General features: G+C 47.7%; 1 protein-coding gene across 1 annotated transcript in view; it reads left to right on the top strand.

Moving 5' to 3' along the window:
* LOC132073861 (sodium- and chloride-dependent GABA transporter 2-like) overlaps positions 1–21389 on the top strand; it is a 32355-nt gene extending 10966 nt beyond the window's left edge. The window contains 9 exon segments of the mRNA XM_059473138.1: positions 3853–3987; positions 12979–13082; positions 15764–15888; positions 16409–16521; positions 16668–16805; positions 17845–17947; positions 18557–18657; positions 19704–19874; positions 20886–21389. Coding sequence (XP_059329121.1) covers positions 3853–3987; positions 12979–13082; positions 15764–15888; positions 16409–16521; positions 16668–16805; positions 17845–17947; positions 18557–18657; positions 19704–19874; positions 20886–21005 — 1110 coding nt within the window. The 3' untranslated portion in view covers positions 21006–21389.
* Positions 21390–21806: the final 417 nt, after the last annotated feature.

The raw sequence follows: 21806 nt of genomic DNA, 5'->3' as shown, positions 1-21806 counted from the left end.
AAAAAGGTAACCATGATGGCCCCAAAGCCCTCTCTGCCTCAGCACCATAGGAGCTGTCTTTTTGTGCTTTCTATTTATCCCAACTCTTCCTACAGTTGCTCATGTTCTCCAGCAGTAATGGCCTCCTTTTTCTATCCCCACACTAGTCACGCCAGAGTTATTTCTTGTAAAGTTTTTGGGGAAAAAACTGGTGTTGCTGTCCAGCTCCGTTCCATGCTGTCTGTTACAGAGTGTGCCACTCTGATTTGAACTGACCCCATGACTTAGTTTCTGCCACTGCCTCCTGACCCCATTCCCAGCTAGCTTTGTCTGGAGCCAGCAAGAACAGATTGAAATGAAAAGGTTTAGTGTATTTCCTAAATGGTGTCTTCTCTGCATGTCTTCAACAAGCCATAATGTGTAATGGGGTGTAAACTTTAGCTGCACCCATTTCTACCAAGTTGATGGCATTGGATGTTAGCAGTTTTTCTTGCTTTCAGAATGGTCTGGGATTATGGAACATGACAGGCAAATCAAGCAGCTTACAGGGATGATATTTTCTGGTTTCCATGGAGTAAAATTAGAAGAAAAGAGCAATTGCTTGCTGTGGTGGCCTGGTAAAAGAAAACAGAGGCAGTCTAATAACAGCAAATATGATATGAAGATACAGCAAATGTAGTGTGGGAAGTCCTGAATTCCATCTATTTTAGATACAAGTTCTCAGTCAAATGCAAGTGATTTTTAGCAAAAAGTACTAGTGATGGTGACATCCTGAAAACAGAAACCTCCTTTCACTGAAGCAACAGTGTCCACAGATTTATCAACCTTCCACATATTTCATAATCTGACTAAAGTGATGGCTGCAGGAATATAACCCCACTGGGAAAGAAATATTCCTTAATTCTGAGGATTTGCCTGTGGAGGGTCAGCACCCTGAGCTGAAATCACCCTACTCAGACCAGCAGTGGTTCTCATCCTGCTGCACAGGGCCTGCCTGACCCCAGGAGCACTCCCACAGATGGAACCACTTTGCACAGGCATGTGGATCAGGTTCAAATAAAACCCTGGATGTTGTTGACCAGCATGTGACACAACAATCACACTGATCCCGGCAAGGCTCCTAGTGATGTAACTGCTAACAATGCCCAAAAAATAAAAAATATTGGGTCTGAGCCAAACACTGAGTAATATCTCATTGGATCCAGATGTTCCTATTGTTAGAAGTTTGGCAATATTAATCCAGCAAAGCATTCTCCAAATTCAGGTCTCGGTGGAGGTGTGAGTGGCTGTGGAGTGAAAAACTTAACACAGTAATTCACACAGGCTGTAAAGCAATAGGATGTTACCAAAATATGAATTCAAATCATATGCCAGACAACTACCAGTTTGTACCCTGAGCTCCTAAAACTGATGTTATTTAGAGATTAGAGATGCAACCTGGCATCCTGGAAGAATGTGCACTAAGGTTCAAAGACAATGAGTTGTTTTTATGATTTTTGTTTTTAATCTTGCTTTCATGGGCTGAGAAAGCTTAGACTTGCATCCCATTATTTCCTGAAGGAAGATTTTGGTTGTGTGGTAAATACAGTGATGACAGTTAAACTTGCAGGACCTGCAGATTTGATTTACTGTCACTGTACAGCTCTAAATCAGAAGCTCCTTGAAAATTTGACACTATGAGGGATTTACTTGCTGAAGGATCCTGTCCTTGGTTTCTACAGTGTTCAGGATGCAGATTCAGAGGGACAGGGATGAACCTGCTCCAGGTATCTCAGGCAATCCAGAGCCTCAGCAAGGAGGTATTTTTCACTGATCTTTGTGTCAGTGTTATCCATGACTGCTGAGATACATAGGGCAGAGCACATGAAATGCATGGAAAACCTGGAGCTGCAGAAAGAGATGATAATCTAGTATTGGGTTTTTTCAAGGATGGGATATATTTCAAATCCTGTCCTACAATACAAAACTGAATGACTGGAGGGTGTGTGTCCTGTCTTAGGGAAGGACTCACAGAATCAGGTGCTTTGGACATTGCTTTATTCAGATGGAGTCTATCAGAGTAGATCCAGAAAACAAAATCTTGTTGTGAATTACTGCTCAGATCATAAAGACTACCCAGGGGCAGAGCAGAAGTGGTCATACTGTCCAGGGAAACCAGATGCTTGTTCTCAGCAGGATGTCCCCTAACACAGAAATGGCCAAAGATGAGTCACAGCCTGTGACTCCCACTAAGAGATGGTGGGCTTTGGGATCTTAAAGCAATTTATTCTGGATGGATGGGCAGGTGTGAGAAATGGGTTACTTCACATCATTACATTTTGCACTTTCTCCAGAGATGAGCTCTCCAGTGCACAACTGCCAGAGCTGAGAAAAGAGCTGTAGGGTAGCATTCAGGTGAAGCATGCTGATGCAAGTCCTTGCTCAGCACGTCCACACAGGAAAAATCCTGAAGAAGAAACATTTCTGGTTTTGGCCTAGCATGATAATGAACAACCTCTTCTCAAGGTGGCCAATAATTCTTTAAGGTGTGGAAGCAATGCAAAAGGATTATTCACATTACTTGAATTGTTGAGGAGATTGCATGAGCTCTCAATATCAGTTTGTGTGGGAAACAGACTGTAATGTAGTGTCATTGTGGCATGCTGCAGTAAATAGCCTGAACAGTCCTGAAAGCACCCTGGTAGTCCCCAAACTGAGTGTCACATTTACCAGAGTTAGAGAAGTCCCTGAAAGGATTATCTGATACTGGTTTTCCCCAAGGGATGTAGCTCCTTTGCTAGAGAAAAGTGCTTTTAACCCTACCTATCTGCATTTCTCATGGGGCTAGTGACACAAAAAGCAAGAGGACGTGTGTTCAAGTATCAATGCAGGGTGCATCAAGGCAGGGAATAAAGAGCCTTGATTCCATGATTCAGAAGGCTGAACAAATGCTGTATTTAGCTAAATTATATTACACTCTATTATACTATACTAAAGAAAAACCTGTGACCCTTTCAGTCATGACACAGCTTTGACCTAATTGGTGAATCAGTCCAAACACCCATCAGCAGAGTCCAATTAACAAATCCCCTTTGGTAAACAATCTCCATAACCCATTCCACATGTGCCAAACAACAGGAGCAGCAAGTAGGGATAAGAATTGTTTTCTCTTCTCTCTCTGAGCTTTCTCACTGCCTTCCCCAGGAGAAACCCTGGGAGAGAGAATTATGTCTATCTCTGTTGAGAGAATGTGAATACCACATTCAAGGTCCTGTTTGGGTCTGCATCCCAGACAGGATGGCAATTTAGTGGCAATTCTGAGACTTGCAGCCCTGCTCTGAAATGCCCATGATGAGGTCACTGCAGTGGGAAGGGCTGGGCACACCCCCTTTGCCAGTCCCAGCTCTGAGCTGCAGACCCCCAGCATTGTCCCTGGTGGTCCTTCAGTGGCAATCACGTTTCAAGGTGTTACCTGCAGACCCCTTCACCCTTGCCACTAAATGCTGTGGAGAAGAAGAGACTGTGTGTCACTCAGATTATGGAGTAGGGATGTGAAGATGGATATTGGGGGCAGCTTCTTCCCTGATGTATGTAGATATTGCACCACTGGCTTCAGAAGACCCACTCTGAGTCCAACCTGCTGACAGCCTGGCTCAGGGTCTGGATTGCTCTAGGACTAGAAAGATTTTCTCTGGCTCCAGGCACACAATGGCACGTCATGCATTTCCTGAGTGCATTTTAAAACATGTTTCTTTCTCCTGCAGGAGACAGCAAGGTGCTCAGCAAAGCAGCCTGACCTGTTCCCTGCCCAGGGATGAGTGCTGTGCTGCTGGCTGGCACTGTGTGCTGTGGCCCATGCTCTCTCTCACACTTGTCCCTTCCTGCTCCTCCCAGGTGGTATATTTCACTGCCACGTTCCCGTACGTCATGCTGATTGTTCTGCTCATCAGGGGAGTCTCCTTACCTGGGGCAGCCCAGGGAATCCTCTTTTACCTTTATCCAGACATCAGTCGCCTTGGAGACCCTCAGGTAAGGTGGAGGGGGGATGAATGGCTAAGCTGTGCTTGCATGGATTCCTCTGGCAGCCCTCACTCTCTCCTTTTTGTTTTCCTACTCTTTTCCTTCCAATTTCTACTTTCTGACCCCTCTTTTGCCCCCCTGGGGCTCTAAGGCAGAGCTGTGATACTGATGTCTTTTCTGATAGTCCCTGCTCTCTTGCCCTCCAGGGCTGTTTTCCTGTCTGAGTTGAGTCTGAATTGCTCAGGGGTATGGGCAGTGGGATTTAATCCTTTCTCCTGAGTGGTGCAAGCTATCCCTCCCATTCCTGGGGAAGCTCCTCTGCCGTGGAGCCAGACAGTGCATGGGGTGCCCCTTTGCATTGTGCTTGTGGGGATGAGCCCTGCTCCTGGCACACTTGCTCCATCTCCCTTGGGAAGCATGCTGGGTGCATGGATGGTGGGAGCCATGGCATGCTGCAGCAGCAGTCCCTGGGCCCTGGCTGCCTTTCTCTCCTTCCCATCCCTGGTGAGAAATTCCTGCCTGTTTGACAGGCGGGTCAGAGCCCGACTGCTGCTTTTAATCTCTTTGGGACAAGTTCTTCCATGTTAAATCCTGGCTCCAGCTGAGCTACTGTACCAGCCTTTGTGTGAAGGTGTTTCCAAAGGAGATTAAAGGGTGCCTGCCTGGAAAATAGGCCAGCAAAACCCTTGGTAACCCTATTAACTCTTTCTGGTCTAGCACCACTGCTAGGTTATTACTTTTGCAAATGGGACCATAAGTGTTGGTGGATGTATGGCAGGAGCTGCTGCTCCATCAGCATGGAGGTGCAGAAAAGCATGGCAGGGTGAGAACAGGTCTGTGTTTGCTGTCTCTGCACTGATGAGGTGCAAGAGGCTTTTGAAATGAAACAATATTTTTGAGTGGTGCTCCTTCTCTCATGAAAAGTCCTGTTGTTACTGTGGCTGTGTTGCCCAGGGGACTGAACTAAGCCACCTCAGGCGTGACATGGCTGGTTCTAGCTGTGTCCTCATTAGGTCTGTCCTGGCAAACCTTTTCAATTACAGCCTGGGCTTTAGAAGCAGATCTTCCTTCCAGCCTAGGAAATGCTGGCGGAAAGGCAGAGTAACCCTTCAAAGTAACAGGATGGCTCCGAACAAGGGGAGGAAAACTCTGCTAAACCAAGGGAGGAAAACTTTCTTCTCCCCCCACTCCACACTCCCTGATGAATGCTTTACTTCTGAGACAGAAAAGCAGGATTTGGCAGTGATGGTTGCCTTCCTCTAGCATGTTTTAACCATCCTACTGAACTGTGCAGCAGGGCTTGAGTCTTCTCTTGTGTCTTCCCATCAGAGAGGGAAAGATTTGTGCCCCAAGCCCCACACAGGTGTGGCTGTGCTCTCCTGTCTCTACGCCGGGACTGTGGTGTGAGTCCTGCCAGCCCATGGGGACCAAGCTGATTAGAATTAATTTGTGCTCACAGGACAGCGAGCTGTAATTGTTTACCAGCAGTTCTGCACTGCCTTGAAAAATGGAATATTCTTTAGTGCTTGGGAAGGGATTTTGGAAATTAAAAAAAAAAAAATGACCTCTCCAAGCCTTATGAGAAGGCATCTCAAGGGGAGGTTTAACAAAGGGCAAACAATATGCAAGAGGCTAAAATCAAAGTTCCTCTAAAGTATATGAAAAACTACATGAAAAGAGGGGATGAATTATTTATCAGATTCTACCAGGGGAGCAGCAACAGCTGAGACGTGATTAAATGTCAGAGTATCAGGCTGGTGTGTGGAAATCATTGCTTTTCACCTGCCAAGTGACCTTGGACAGAACTGGGAAATCCTGTCTATGAGAGCTCAGTTGAGCTGATTGGTAATGGTCTCTTCTGGCTGTGAAGTGCCCTAAATCTTCCTGCATCTTCATCTCCTCAATCTGTGAAATGCCTATAATTAAAATGGTAAATGAATTGCAGTTGATAGGTAGATCAGACCGTACAGAGAGCTGACAAACCAAGGTGTTGAATAAGGAAGGCCAGTTATGCTTAAATATGAGCAGATAACAGCAAAATTCTATTTTGAACTGCATGTCCCTACAGAAAAAAATATATAAAAAAACCGAGCTCATAGCTCATTTTTAAAATATGTATATTATTTAATATTATGATGTTAGCATGTCAGTCATAACTAGGCTGAAAGTCTTTTCTCACTCCTTGACTGCATTGCTGTGCTCCAGATGTGTTTCACAGTGAGGACCAACAGAGGGTCTTGGAGTCATCCTCCATTTGTACTTTTTGATCACTTCACCCTTTGCATTTATTTGTTTTATCAATTGTTTTATTCAGCAGGAAATGCTGGAAATTTATGAATGTGATTAAGGAGAGGGATGCATAGTGGGATCCACCAGTGAGAAGATGAAATGAGAGGAATTCAGAGTAGAACTAAGATTTAAGTGTGTAAAACTTGTCATTAAAATAATTTTATCAGGTGCTGTCAGGCTTTTTGTTGATTGAAGCTTTCATATCACTGCCAGTCACTGTTTAGACAGACAGACAGACATAAAGAGAGGACAGGTGGGGCTAATGCAGAAAGGGCTGTCTTGTGTGTTTGGGTTTGCTTTAAAGAGAAGAAATGTAATAGTCTCCTTTCACGCTGGTATCAAGTCTTAGCTAAATTTCCTTTGGTTTAATGCTGAGTGAGAATGGAGAAGTTGTGCTCAGAGGCTGGTGTTGTGCTCAGAGTTTGTGTCTCTCTGGAAAAGCAGCAAATGTTTCTCTAAGCCTCCCACTCTTATTTTCCTCTTGAAATTTCTAGAAAACACCCACCCTGCTGTATTTGCTTGTAGTTTATCCAGTCTTTACATAAACAAAGAAGATTCTGTGATAAGATGCTTTCCACCCATCTCAGATGTGAAGACCGCTGAATTTGGGGGCTGTATCCCAGTCCTGGGGCAGGGAAGTGCAGGAGGTGCCAATAGTCAGCAGAATTGAGCATTTATTTCTGAATATCCTTCCCTAATTTATTTCTCAATATCCTTCCCTGCATCCCTTTCATTTTCTTTCACCTATTTCCCTGAGGATTGGGTTTTGGAGTGTTTGCCCCTGCAGATTTCCTTTATAGCTCTTGTTTCCCAACAGACAGGACAGAAAGGGAAGGCAAGAGAAGATGCCCCCAGTTTTTTGGGGAGGTCTTCCCCCTGTGCCTGTGGCTGCAGAGGGAGGATGCTGAGGTCGTGGTTTGGACCAGGGCAGCTCTCACATCAATGCTGAGTTAAGGATAAGCCTCTCCAGCCACCACAGGGAGGATGAGAGATACGTACATCCTGCAGGGCCAGGACCCGCTGGGTTAACCCTGGGCCCCTGAAGCCATGCTGGGAAGGGGTCAGAGCCCCAAATCCAGGCCCTTCCCGCTGCTGCTCTACGGCCAGCAAACGCTGCCGCTTCCCTGTGAGCGGGGACGGCGACCACAGACCTGCTAAATATTATTTGTTCCCTGTATTTATTGTTTTCCCAGCAGGGCCGTGTCCTGACCCGGCGTGCCGGGTTTGCACAGCTTTCCCCTTCGGCGGGCGGGTGTTTGTTCCTCCCGCTGGGCCGTGTGCGGACATGTGCACCGACAGGGCTCCGATTGTCACCCACAGGGCCCTGCCTGTCCCCACAGCCCCGGCAGAGGGGCTGCGAGCCGGACACTGCTCCCACATGGCCCCGGGCACAGAGGGCAGGCACCGGGCGGCAGGCAGGGAGAGCTTGGTGCTCCCACAGCGGGCCAGAGGGGCTCGGGGCTGGAATCCTCTGCTCTGCCTTGCCGGAGCAGCGCATCCCTGTGGGGAGAAGCGCAGCCGGGTGGTTCCCTCCGCCTCCTTGTTCCATGCCTGTTCCCAGCCCTGCTGCCCTGCTGAGCCTGATCTCAGCGCTGACATAGCAGGAAGGAATAAAGCCAGCTGTCTGTCAGCCCGCAAGTAGCAGGGCGGGGAGGACCATAAAGCCTGGCAGCGAGGAGCGTCCCTTGGAGCCCCGCTCGCCCCTTTGCACCTCCCCGGGGCAGGCAGCTGCGTTCCTTGGGACGAACCGCAAACCTGTTTGTTATCTTGTGATGTTTAAAGTAACCCCAATGGTGGGAGAGCCCTCCTGGGTGCAAAATATCCCTCCAGGCCCCTGAGGTGTGGGGATAACATGAGGTCAGTGTTCTCAGGCAGGACATTGTGGGGCCTTGGGTGCTGGCAGAGGGAGATTAACTGGGGAACAAAGCCCCTGTTCCTCACTCCCAAGGAGTATTTTCCAAGCAGATGGCATTGGGAACATGGTGCTGGGCAGATGGAACAGGAACACTTTACAAATGCCAGTGCCCCATTCCCTGTCTCCTGTCTGCTGGGATGAATGGGGATGGGGGAAGCATTGCCCTGGGCCTCAGTTCTGTGCTGGTGCAGCAGGGTGGGACGTGGGCTGCATCTTTGGGCTGGGGCCTGTGGGCCAGCCCTGAGCCAGGGGGAATGTCAGCATGCTGGAAATCGAGCCCTGACAGTCTTGCAGTAAAACCTCAGGAGTCACCACGTCCCTTTCCAAGGCAGGGATGTGTTTGTGTGGTGCAGTGGGTGGCTGGTGGGGAGTGCCAGCGCCCCAGGCTGACTCTGAGCCGTGGTGTTGTGAGGAAAAGAAATGCTGCTTGAACTGTAGCTCAAGATTTGGCTGGGTTTTGCTCTCTGCTATGCATTACACCAAGTGTGACTCTCCACACAGCATGTACCCACTCCGTGCTGTGCTGTCTCTGCTTGCTGATGGGGACAGTTCAGTGCTTCTCAGCATGCCACCTATATTTGATGTATGGCATCCACTGGGGTTCAATAACGTTTTGCTTGAAAGTGGTTTTGCTGTTATTATGTAAGTGCTTTGAGAACTTCCTAAGAAAGGACTTGTTTCAGTATTAGGAGCTATTAAATTCCAGTACATGTAATAAAGTGAATATTGCTGAGAAAATTAAGAGACAGAGGAATGGCCATAACCATCTTGAATAACTGCAGCTCAGGTGTAAATGTTTTGGCTAAAAACAGAATAGGAGGCTATTGCAAACTGGACCAAACAACATGTTCAAAGAATTTGAATTCTGAATTAAATAAACTGGATGGCCTAGAAAAATGCAAACAATAATTAAATCAAAATACCCATTCTGCCAATATGCCAGTAACATCTGAACAGGATAAACTTTACCAGTCTCTTTGGGAGCAGTGGCCAGAGAACAGCAGGATGCTTTTATCTGCAGTGGAAAGAGAGCACTGCCTGACCCTGCAAAGCCTTTTAGTCTGACTGGTCTGGGAAACAGCTGCAAAAACCATTTCTCTGAGTCACTACAGGGAGAGAAATGAGCACAGGCAGCAGGCTGGGGAGAAAAAGTTTGAGCTGCTTTTGCTGAAGTGAATGGTCTGTGTGGAGGGATAGAATGTAAGAAAATATAGTGCAGAAGGCAGTCTCACCCCTGAGGAGTTGCAGGTGTACTAATCACCAAAGATTAGGAACAGCCCTGCCCTTAACAGGCCACAGCTGTGTCCAATAAGAAGATGAGTGCTACAAAAGAGTGGGCTAGCTGGTGGTGAAGAGAGTTGGAGGTTGTTGGTTGTGCTGTGAGGAGGTGCCCATGAGAAATCACCAAGAAGGTATGGAACTTTTGCAATATGATGACAGCAGGTCTGTGTAGCCCCTGTGAGCCCTGTGGGGCTGGATGGGCAGTGGTGCTGCTGGAGGAGGCTGGACCCTTTCCACTCCCAGTGACCCCACAGTCCTGGGACTTGCTGCTGCTGCTTGACCCCATCAGCAGTGGGTCAGGAGCACGCATGGCATCAGTCCTTTGCCTCCTCAAGAAATCTGGGGGAATCAGTCAGGAATTGCAAGGAAACTGGGAAGATTATAGATGTCTCTTGTCTTTGGCCCAAGAGCTGCAGTGACCTTTTAATGCCTGTAATAATGTGCAGACAGCCTGAGCTGGGGTTCACAGTCATGCTAAGTAGGATCATAAGCTCTCCATTCAAGCTTAGCTTTATTTATGGTTTCAGTGACAGGCTGCCTTGCTTCAAACAGGAGCATAAGCTGAGGCAGGTCCTGTAGTCCCTAAGGATATCCCTTTGGGGCTGGACTCCCACACAGCCAGGTGTGCACCCCACAGGTGTGAGACTGGGCAGAGCAGGCAGGGAAGTGAGGAGCCCACAGACCCCTCTGCTACACAAGTTGCGGGGTTATCACTGGATTTTAGAAATGAGCCATGTCATAAACCACAGAGCTAATGAAGCTTGGCCTCTTGATATTTGTCTTCCACCGTGGCTGGTAAAGCACCATTTCTTTTCCTGCTTGAGGGGTGTTTCTCCTTTGCTTGTGTGATTTATGTGATATTTAACACTGGTTGACTCTTCTTCCCTGTAGCTTTCTGCTCAGTAGGGACCCTGAGTTCCTGTCTTTTTCCCATTCCCTAACTGTTGTGCAATTCATAGGTAATTGTTATCCTTGAGGTTTCTGACAACTGTTAAATCTGGTAGAAAAGCATCAACTGAGTCTAATGTTATGACAGGCATGGGGTAGGCAGCTTAATGGCAAAAGTCTTGTTATCTTGACAAATGGAGCTACAAGAGCTACAAACCCCATGAGAGGGTGTGTTTTGAGCTCAAATTTGATGGAAAACAAGAGCTCTATCAATGAACAGCAAAATAAAAAGCAAACCTAAGAAAGCATTTTATTCCAGTCTGTGCAAAGATGTTTAAATTATTGATGCAAAGGTGTCTGCTGCTCCAGCTCACCTTGGTGCCTTGCTGTGCCTAAAACATAGCTGCAAAATGAAAGGTGTGCCCGTGCTGCCCAAGAGCACACTGATGCTTTAGGAATCAATTTTAAAAGGGCTTTGATCTATTTCTAATGTCTTTGAACTGAAAAAAATTTATACCTTGCTCTCTAAACCCATCTTCCCATTTATCTCCAAAAAGAGTAAAATACACTCAGGTCAATTACTTTTTTGACTTCCCAGTGCCTCGAATTAGTTGTTCCAGTCCCATCTCATCACCCATCCCTTCCAGTTCTACAAATCAGAGATTGGATCTCACTCCCTTTTTGATCTGAAACCCAGAGCCCAGGGTTTCCATGGGGTTGGAAGATGGAGTTGAATGTTAGGCAAGTGGCTTGCAGAAGAGTCAGGGAGAGCAGTTTCACCAAACCTAGCCCTAGCAGCACTTTGCCTTCTTTCTCAGCTGGGGTTTGCAGCAGTGGGTGGGGAGAGGATTCATTCTGTGCATCTATGCCTTAAGCTAAATCCAGAATTTCTTCTGAGAAAATGGTAGTTAATGGGATTGTAACATGCCTTTGTAAGGCTCATTAGCCAGGAAGGAGAAGTAAATATAAAACAAAACCTGTCACTACATGGTTGCATTTTGGCCAGTATGAAACAGGAAAGGCAGAACCATGCACTGGTAAGGGTGGCATGAGCAATGGGGGTGGTTGGGCAGGTGCTGCCCAGCCAACCATTCCCTCAGGACATGAGGTCTTGGCTGACAGATACAGGTGTGATTTGAAGGCATCAAAACCTCTGGAAAGCACTATGGTGCTTTCCATTGACCCCTGTTCTTCTCAGAGGTCTCTGGGGCAAGGCTGCTGCTTGAGGGCTTACTGGCACTGTCACTCTGGGAGAGGAGAGTGTAGTCAAATAGAGACTTTTCTCATAAAGTTGTCCCAGCAATATTTTATTTCTGCTTTTTTTTAGTCTTGAAAATGTGGCTACACTTCAGCATTGTTGAATGATTGTCTTATCTCTGTTTTATAGAACCTCTAGGGAAAAAAAGATCTTAGAGAACAGAAGTTTATTTAATGATCTTTGTCATTGCTTCATTCCCCACCATTGGTTCCTGCTTTTGCTGTAGTCTGCAGCAAGTAGTGGCAGTGCCTGAATTGGTGACTGCACACAGCTAGGCTTTCAGATGAAATTTGGCATTGACAAATGTCAGCCTCAGAGCCCTGGGATGTGTTATTGACAGTGACAGCAAAGGGCCTTATGGGAATAACAGTGTTTTTGTATGTTCTTTTAGGAGCTGACTTTTGCTGTTTATTTCTAGCATTCCCCCCTCCCAGTTGAATTTCATTTAAATTTTGGAGTATTTACCTTAGGTCTTGGAGGGAAGGGCTATCACCACAAGCAGTATGTACCTGTGCAGGCCAGTTGGAGACTAGGCTTGCCCAAATCTTCCTCTGGTGGCAGAGGGCTCCTTCAGCTCTCATGGAAAGTGTTCATCTGGTCTCCTCTTGATAGAAGGCTTTGAGTATCACAGGGTGCTATTGTAAATGCAAGTCCACTGACAAAGGAAGGAATTATGAGGAGGACTCCATCTTATCAGAAGGCCAATTTATTACTTTATTATATTATATTAAAGAATACTGAACTGTACTAAAGAATACAGAAAAGATACTTACTGACTGCTAAAAAAATAATAATGAAAACTCGTGACTCTCTCCAGAGTCCCAACACAGCTTGGCCCTAATTGGCCAATGAGTCAAAACAACTCACACCAGAATCCAATGAAACAATTACCTGTGGGTAAATAATCTCCAAACACATTTTACATCAGCACAACACAGGAGAAGCAAATGAGATAAGAATTGTTTTCCTTTTTCTCTGAGGCTTCTCTTGCTGCCTTTCAGCTTCCCAGGAGAAAAAGCCTGGGTGAAGGCATCATGTTCAGGGAATGTGAATGCCACAGGGTGCTGCAGATTTGTCAGAGAAAGAAGGGTGGTGATGAAGAGCTATATGTGATTTGGGTGGATGAGGCTCCTGATGTATCCCTTCCCTTTGGTATGCCTAGCCCCCGTGGGTGCCTCACTGAGCGCTGTAATTCCTGGCACTGTACAACCTCCTTCTAGAAAAGGCTTGTTTCAATGCAGAGTCCTGCTGGCCTTCTAATCCCTGGCCTTTCTGGTGCTTACAGCAGCCTTGGGGCTCTGCCTCTTCCCATCTGCACAGTGTCTGTGCTGGCCTTGTCTTCTCACCTGTGTTTGCATCTCCCTTGCAGGTCTGGATGGATGCAGGCACTCAAATCTTCTTTTCCTATGCAATTTGTCTGGGATGCCTGACGGCTCTGGGCAGCTATAACAAATACCATAACAACTGCTACAGGTAACTGCTGCCTCGAGCCTTCCCCTCCCTGAACATGAGGGATCTGCTGGAGCCTGCTGGCATTGGAAGTGTCATGATTTTTGTTTCTATTCAAGGCATAGAAAACCTCTTTCCAGGTGTTTTCTCCCCACATCCAGTTCTCTGTGCTTTATACCCAAGGGAATTGTCTGTCTGTCCCCTCTTCCACACTCTTCAAAGTTAGAGCCTCTTCACTAGCTTTGTGAGCCCAGCCCACATTACAGTCCCCATTATTATGTGGGTGCACAAGCAGCTATAGGGAAAGGAGAACTGTGAAATCTAATGGCTCTCAACTGGAGTCCTTTCCCCTTGTGATTTATCCTTCTGTGGTTCATTTGGACCCAGTGACTCTGTCAGTGCTCTGGGTTTTCCTGTGTGTATCTCATTTGGTTACATAGGAGCCTGCAGATGTGACTTCTGTTTATTGCATGCTGGACTGCAGGAGCAGAAATGGACCAGGTTGCCAGATAGAATCAGGCTGCTGAGTTGAAGTGGTCCAGTGAAAATAAACTCATTTTGCTGTAGGTGTATCCATCCCCAGGGTTAAAAGGCTTGTGTGAGAGGATGCCACCTCTCTTCACACACTTTTTCTGCTGATTGGGTTGCTCCTGCACTGACTTCTCCCCCCATGTTTTAAATTCAAAATTGTGGTTGTTGCTATCAAAGGCTTAGAGACACCGCTGTCTACATGATCCTTGCTTGGCATCTTTCTTCACTTTAGGAGTTCATTTCTGCTGCAGGGCTGCCTCTCCAACAACAGGGCTAGGATGCTTGTTTCTTTTCATGTCCCTTCTCCCACATTCGGTTTTGAGAGAAAAAACTGTAGGAAAATAAGAGATAATGGATCTGTTTCTGGCCTTCAACGTGTCCTTGGACTTTAGCCCTTTGCATCTCCAGTCTAATATGTAACATGGAGATGACGACAGGGGCTGCTCAGCAAAAGGGTTGTAAAGACCCTCTGTAACTGCAGCTGGGAGTTGCTGTAGCAAGGGGACAGACCTCTGTCTGCACATGATGCTGTGCTTTTACCCTATATGCTGCTTAGCTCTTCTAGGAACACTGGTTTTAGTTTTGGTGTCAAAATTTTTACCAGCCTTTCCCAGGCATGGACTCAGTTTTAATGAGACAGTCCTGTGCTCTACAAGTTAATTTGGATAAGAAGACAACCAGGATTTAGCAGGGGAGAGGGACATCAGCATGGTGCCCCACTTTGTTGTGCCAGGCCCCAGGTACTTTATTGCCAGGTCACCCATTCTGGGTGACCTGGAAAAGGATATGGGCAGTAGAAACCTTTGTTTATGTGGCAATGGTCCAAGATGGCCTCAAACAGTCTTGACCGTTTCTTGTTTCCTGTCACAGCAAGGGAATTCTTCAGGTCTTCATGGTTCCATTTCAGGTGTAAATCTGCAGATATCTCTTTGATCTGGCCATCCCCTCATTTTACTCTCTACCATGACACCCCTTCCCACCTTCCAGATAATGGGAGAGCACCTTTCAGCCCATGCCTTTCCAAGGAGGGTTTCACCTGTCATGGATACATCCAGGGGAAAGAGGGAGAAACACCAGGAAGGACAAGGAACTATTTGAAACATGTGAGAATTTGTATCAAATTACTGAAAATATCATTTGAGTGGAGAGCAGGCACTTTATAGCAACTGGAGAAATGAGGTTTGGGCTTCCCATTGTGTAGCTGGGATTGGTGGAGTGTGGCCTTGCTTTCTAGCTGGGAGATTCCTTGAGCCTTAGAAACCAAATGCAAAGGCAGAGCTGGGTGCTGTGCAGTCCTCGACAGTGCAAGGAGCTGTGCTTTGGAAGGAGTGATTTGAATTTGTATGATGCAAGGGCTCTGACCTAGTTAACATGCAAGCAGAGGAGCACAAAGCCCCAAAAATGCTATACAATATACAAAAATGCTATTTTCTGATACAGAAAAATCACACTGGATTTGCAGAATAACTTTTAATAAAGTCAGAGCAGGCCATGAAATGCCAGAAGGGATGCATTCAGTTTGGTTCAGAATATTTCAGAATGATGCTGCAAATGTTATTGTTGTCCCTAGGGTTGCAGTCACAAGAGAACCAGGGAGGCTCAAGCGTAAAAAGGAATTGGATAGATAAGAGATGTTCAGTTTAAAGTGTTGATGGATGAGAATGAGATGAAACAGAGACAAAAGGGAATAGATCAGAGAAAATAAATTGGATGGCTGTGATTATATTTTTCTCATAATGCAAAGACCAGGAGATAACTAGTAGTGCTGAGAACCCAGAAGATTGTAACTGGTCTGAGAAATCTATTAAAGAAAAAAAAAATGTTCCCTTCTCAGACAAAAATAAACTGTTACATGCTGCTACAGGAGGGACCAGGGGAGAGAGAGGGGAAAAAAAACCCCAAACCCTGGCATTTAGATGTGTGGGAAGACTATCTCACAAGCCAAGAGGTTAGTTGAGCAATGCATCTTTATGCTGTCCTTGGACAAGGCTTACCTTGAGAGAGTCCTGCTGTGTTGTCCAGCCTGGGGCATCTTTCTGCAGCTCCTGATGCTGAGCCAAACTGCAGATGTGTTGGGAGACACACCTGGCTGGGGCAGAAAAGCAGGTGCTGTCCTGGGGGGCTGCCATGAGTTGTGGGTCATAGCTGGCTGATGCTTTCCCCCTTTCTCCCAGGGACTGTGTGGCCCTGTGCTTCCTCAACAGTGGCACCAGCTTTGTGGCTGGCTTTGCCATCTTCTCCATCCTGGGCTTCATGGCAGAGGAGCAGGGTGTGCCCATTGCCAACGTGGCTGAGTCAGGTGAGTGAAGGCCCTGGTGGGATGGGGCTGTGGGAGTGCTGCCACTGGGGGATGCCTGCAGCTGCAGATTCCCATCCCTTGCTTTCTGCCTCCAAATGCGGGGAGAAAGGAGTGTACACTCATGAAGTACTGAGATGCAGTAAGTTTGAGCCCAATAAAAGCTGCCTCTAAGGGTGAGGGCTGGGGTTAGGCAGCTGCTGTCTCTTGTGGGGAGGGTGCTGAGGTGCCTGCATGGCAAACACCCAGGCTTGTGCTGTGCTCCCTGGCCTCAGAGGCTTCCCCTGGCTCCAGGCCCTTGCCACAGTGAAGCAGCCAGAGGTTGCTGTGTCCCCTCACCTCCTTTCCTGCTTCTCCCTCACTGCTCAGGAGCCTGAGTTTCATGCACAGCACAGGTATTACTGGAGTGAGAGGCTGCATGGCCCCAAGCTGTGCCTTGGCTGGGTGGCTGCCTCGGGCAGGACTGAACCAGCTGTGCTGTGCTGCTGCTGTGGCATTGCTCTGAAAGCCCTTCTCCCTGCAGGGCCTGGCCTAGCATTCATCGCCTACCCTCGGGCTGTGGTCATGCTGCCCTTCTCCCCACTCTGGGCGTGCTTCTTCTTCCTGATGGTTGTCTTGCTGGGACTGGACAGCCAGGTAAAGCTGCAGGAGCAGAGTGACTCCCTACCAGACAAAAGCCTCTGTCTCTTCAGGACAGGCTTCAGCTCGGCTGAGGGGGAGCCAGTGGGGCTGGGAAGCTGGCCAGGATGGGCTGACAGAGGTGGGATCTCTGCTTTTTGCAGTTTGTCTGCGTGGAGAGTCTTGTGACAGCTCTTGTGGACATGTACCCCACCATCTTCCGCAAGAAGAACCGCCGGGAGACCCTCATCCTGGTGGTCTCCATCCTCTCATATCTGGTTGGCTTGGTGATGCTCACAGAGGTATTTTGGGCTCAGACCACCTGGTACTTTAGAGGACAGACTGGGACTTGCTGGGTGGTGACGTCTAACACTGGGGCCGAGAGCTTGCTGCTAAGTCCCATCCTGCTGCCCTGCCCTTCTCATGCCATTCGTGTTTTCCCTTCCAGCCCTTACTCCTTGTGCCAGTCACAGTCCTGATACTTCTCCTGCCAAGACTGATAGCTGGAGCTCTGGGCAACCTATGTTTTGGTTATAAATTTATCTTGACACAGACCAAACCTTTACAGTTGTAGCCTGTTGCACGAGAAGGGGAGTGCCCTTGTCATTCTCTTTCTTCCTGAATGGAGCTACAGGAATGTTTGCTATAAGAAAACTTGTCAGGCCTCAGGGCACCCCTTCTCTATTATACTGATATCCTCTGTATTCCCCTTGTAATTGCCTGGGAGCTAAACTGTTCTTGTTTAAAACTTTGAACTCTACCTAGCAATATGAGTGTGTGGATTGCTGCTGCCAGAATGCTCTTGGCACTTTCTGTTTTCATTTGGGCATAACTTTTGGAAAAGCTGTCTCTGATGTTGTGCATGCAACATTGTGCCTGGATTTACCCACAGGCTTGTTTTGGAGGCAGCCCTACAGACCTGGGCAGTGAAACAGCCAGGCTGCATGCAGTTATTTCCTTCTGCAAATTGGGACTTCAAAGTCAATCAGATGGATTGTGTATCTTAAAGGGGGGTTTCCATCCTCACTTCCAGCTACAAGAGTTGCCTAGGTTTTGTCTTCTCCTAAACATCCCCACAATCTCTGGCAGTCAGTTGCCATCTGCTGTGCTGCCCTGCATTGAAATGAAGGGTTGCAGAGACTCCTGAGAGCAGCAGGGTGGCTGCATGTCTCTGTTGGGCCTTGGGCACAAGGGATATGCCTTTTCTCTAGGCTAAAACTAGAGAGGGAGGTTCCTCCAGCTCTGGGGGAGATACTGAGTTTGTTTTCTGCTCTGGTTCTAGCTCTTTGCCTGATTGTTCTCCCCTCTCTCTCCCCTTGCTGCCCACTTGGGCCTTCCCAGGGTGGCATGTATGTCTTCCAGCTCTTTGATTACTATGCTGCCAGTGGCATGTGCCTGCTCTTTGTGGCCATCTTTGAGACTCTCTGCATTGCCTGGGTCTATGGTGAGTATGAACTGGGGGGATGTCCACAGCTCTGGCCTCTCACAGTCTGGTCTGGTTCATTCTCAAAATTTTGGTCGGTAGCTTAACTTGGTAGTTGTTTTGTAGTGCAAGGCAGAATCTAAACCTTTGCTTTGGTGCCTCTGGACTCAGCTGGCAGGGACTTCCTCACAGGAACAACCTGGGGGATCTGCTTGGCAGATATCCCCTGCATGCTCCTATGTGTTCCTGGTTTTGAAACGCTCCTTCCTTGGGAAATTGGAGCTATCTGAAAAATCTTTTCTCAACCTGTGTTCAGAGGGCTTGAGACTCAAACATGTTGAGAGCTCTCTCTCACAGTCACCGGATATAGGTAAAACCTGTGCTGAAGTCCTAGCCTTGGAGAGGCTGAGGGGCTGGCCCTGCTGACCTATTGAGCTGTTGTGGGAGGACAGGAAGTTAGTCCAGGACAAAGACTGAAGCTGACCACACTCCTGAGGAACTCCTGACCTGACTGGCTGCACTGAGGCTATTGCACCTAAAGAGTGATGAAGCAGGACCCTGGACTCGCAGACCCTGCTGCCCTCCTTCCCTGGTGGCAGAGAGGGATCCTATCCTTGCTGTCTTCTGCAGGTGCTGAGCGTTTCTACGATAACATTGAAGATATGATCGGCTACCGGCCGTGGCCCCTCATCAAATACTGCTGGCTTTTCATCACCCCTGCAGTTTGCATGGTGAGGACGCTGAGGAGGAAGAGCTGTGGGGAGGAAGATGGGCAGAGCTGGGTGCCTCTGAGATACAGGCACCTACATATATACAGAGGGATGTGCATATATGTAGGGGGTTATATGGCCTGGACTATGGGGGCCATTTGTTATTTGTGCTTGTAGCTTTGGGGGCCATGTGTGGGGCCTAAAAATGGGGAGAGGCTCAGTTGTGACAGATGTGTTTGCTGTTGGGACAAGCTCCTTGATGTCATGACCAGTGTTGCCCTTTTGGGTTTTTGTTGTTGAAATGGCTCCTGAGATATTACAAAGTCTTTTTTCCCAGCTCCGTGACTGAAGAAGTTGAGATTTGTCAGTTCTGTTTTTTAAGGTTGTTTTTTTCTCTAATCTATTACACTTTTTCTCTGACCTGCTGAGATCTGTCTGGCAGGTCAGTTTATGGCACACTGACTGCCCTTGGGGTGGTGTTAACTTTTTTTACTAAGAACTACTTTATTTACAATAATTTTCCAAAACCTACCACCTATGTTAGACAGTCTGTCTCTCTTCTAAACCAAGCAAACAATGTCACCATCACAGCAGAAGATGGAGGACAAGAAGAAGAAGAAGGACAGAACACGCCCAGATTCCTCCATCTTGCTTCTTGAACCCTCATTCTAAATCCCCAAAATTCTACTTTTTCACCCTGTGACAAATTAGGTATCATTCTACTCAAACTCTTGTGGCTTGTAAATCTTCACACAAAGTTGGTAGTTTTTTCCATGGGCTAAAATCGAAGGCACAGGTGTTTTTGACTCCATACCAAGGACTTTGAGCCCCTTGCCAGGGTCTAGAGGCATCCAGGGCTGTCAGAGGAATGTCCTGGGTCCTGACATTGCCTGTGGGGGCTGTCCCAGCAAACCCTGTTTAATGGATGTCTGCTCTGTTGGTGCTCTGAGATGCTCCTTTTTACCATGAGTCTCTCTGGAGATATGTATTTACCAGGAAGACCTCTCTTTGCTCGTGGTGTTGATTTTTCTTTCTCTTGTTTTTCTTGGTCTCTTTCACCTTGCCAGGCAACCTTCCTGTTTTCTTTGATCAAATACACCCCGTTGACTTACAACAAGAAGTATGTGTACCCGTGGTGGGGAGACACTCTGGGATGGCTGCTGGCCCTCTCCTCCATGGTGTGCATCCCTCTCTGGGTTGTCTACAAACTCTCCACCATCAAAGGCTCACTCAGAGAGGTGAGGCTGGTGCTCTGGGATCAGGGCATGGGCTGTGCTTCTGTGTTGAAGCCCTGCAGTGGAATCACTTGTGTGTTGCAGGTTGATTAGGAAGGAGCCCAGAATAAATCAATTAAATGAGTTAATTGCTATAACAGACCTGTTTTTTTAAGTTCCACCAGGAAAAAAGGTTATTAGATAGAGAGGATAAAGATGGTCTCCATGCTGCCCTTAATTGAGGACTTGCTCTGAGAAAGCTCCAGATCCCCTGAACATTATGGTCAGCTGAGTTCACCAGTCTGTGCTGAGGCCATGGGGTTGGAATGGAGGGAATCACTGGGAATTTGGAGTTCCCGTCAGTCTTAGTGCTCTGGGTCTGTCCTGCTTCCAGAGTGATGCATTGCTGGTTGCCCTGTAATACACTGACGAGGCAGGGAGCTGGAAAACCAGGCCTTGCTCCAGATGAGCATCCTATCCCTGCCACATCTCATGATTTCAGGGTGAGATTTCACAAACAGTCCTGAACCCCCAGGACCCCGCTCATTTCCTGCCTCCTGCAAGTGTTCCAGAATGGGTTGTCACAGCAATGGGCCCCTGACCCCTGTGTCCAGCACACACAGGGAGGAGTGGGAACAGCTGCAGAGGCAAGGCTGCACAACATGATGTGGTATGACAGTAACCCCTTATGAACTTGTCCTAGTTAAAGCAAATCCTGTGTGCACAGGCTCTGTGCTGATGGAGGATGTGACCTGGAGGTACCTGATCATCAGCCTTCCTTCAGACTGTTTTCTATCCCTGGCCTGAAGCAAATGGAGGACAAAGCTTTGCTTCATGATCCCTGTGTTAGCTACCTCATGTGCTCAGTGCTTGCCATGGGACAAGTGGTTGGAAGATGAGTTTATCCCCTTGGTTTCTGAAATACTGACTGTCCTTATTTTGGATATGTCTGGCATTTAGTGAGCAGATCTGCAGGGGAGGGCCCAGGTCACTTTTTGTCCTTGCAGATGTTTAGTGCCTGTCTTTGCCTTCCAGAGGTTCCGCCAACTCACCTGCCCACTTGAGGACTTGCCTTCCAGGCCAGGCACAGAGCAGCCCCTTCCCTCTACCAGAGCTGGCCTCCTGATGCTGACAGAGCTCGAGTCTCATTGCTAGGACCAGTGTGGCTCTCCCTCCCTCCCCCCAGGATGGTTTCTATACAGCCTTTGCCACATGTTGGATAACGCAAGGATTCTTCGCTCACCAAGAAGAGAGGGATTTCTGGGCTGAGCTCCCTTCTCTGGAAGATTGGAAGAGCTGATGAAGAGGCTGCCATGAAGATGGTGTGTGTGGAGTTAGCAATGCACCTTAATTCTCTCCCTGGAGAGAGCTCTGAAGGGGCACATCAAGCACCAGTGTTCCTGAGCATCCCCAGGCTTCTGGTGGGCAGAAAGGAAGGACTGACCCTGAAGTAAAGTGTCAGAGTCAGAGCTGTGGCTCCAGTGTGGACTTTGGGAGCTTCTCCATACATTCCATTAAATCTATGTTTTTTCCTGACTAGATCTGCTCCGTCTCTATTTTGTCCCACTGGCATTCCTTGCCAACAGCATGTTAAGGTGAGATGTGTGTCAGCTGAGCTGTTCTGGGCACCCAGGTCTGGATCTCTGTTGCACTGGCACAGTGATATGGGAAAGGTGGCCAGAGGAGAGGAAGCTTGCTTAGGGTAGGAATGAAAACAGGAAACAAGGGTTCAGAGCTTCTCTGAGTGGCAGGGCCGGGGTGAAGAGTGCAATGCCACCTTCTGCTGGAGCCACTGCCAGATCTCAGACAGAAATGTCATCTGTCTGATGAGTCACCAGGCTGTTCCTGGGGTCTGCAGCATGTGGATTTGTGTTTTCTTCTTGCAAGTGAGCGATCATGGGAAGCTCTCCCTCCCCTCTGCAGATGTATGTGTTTTTTAGTGCTGACTACCTTCCA

Source organism: Ammospiza nelsoni, chromosome 5, assembly GCF_027579445.1.
Source record: "Ammospiza nelsoni isolate bAmmNel1 chromosome 5, bAmmNel1.pri, whole genome shotgun sequence".
Lineage (NCBI taxonomy): Eukaryota > Metazoa > Chordata > Aves > Passeriformes > Passerellidae > Ammospiza > Ammospiza nelsoni.
The sequence above is the reverse complement of the archived record's forward strand: the minus strand, read 5'-3'. Positions and strand labels throughout refer to the sequence as shown.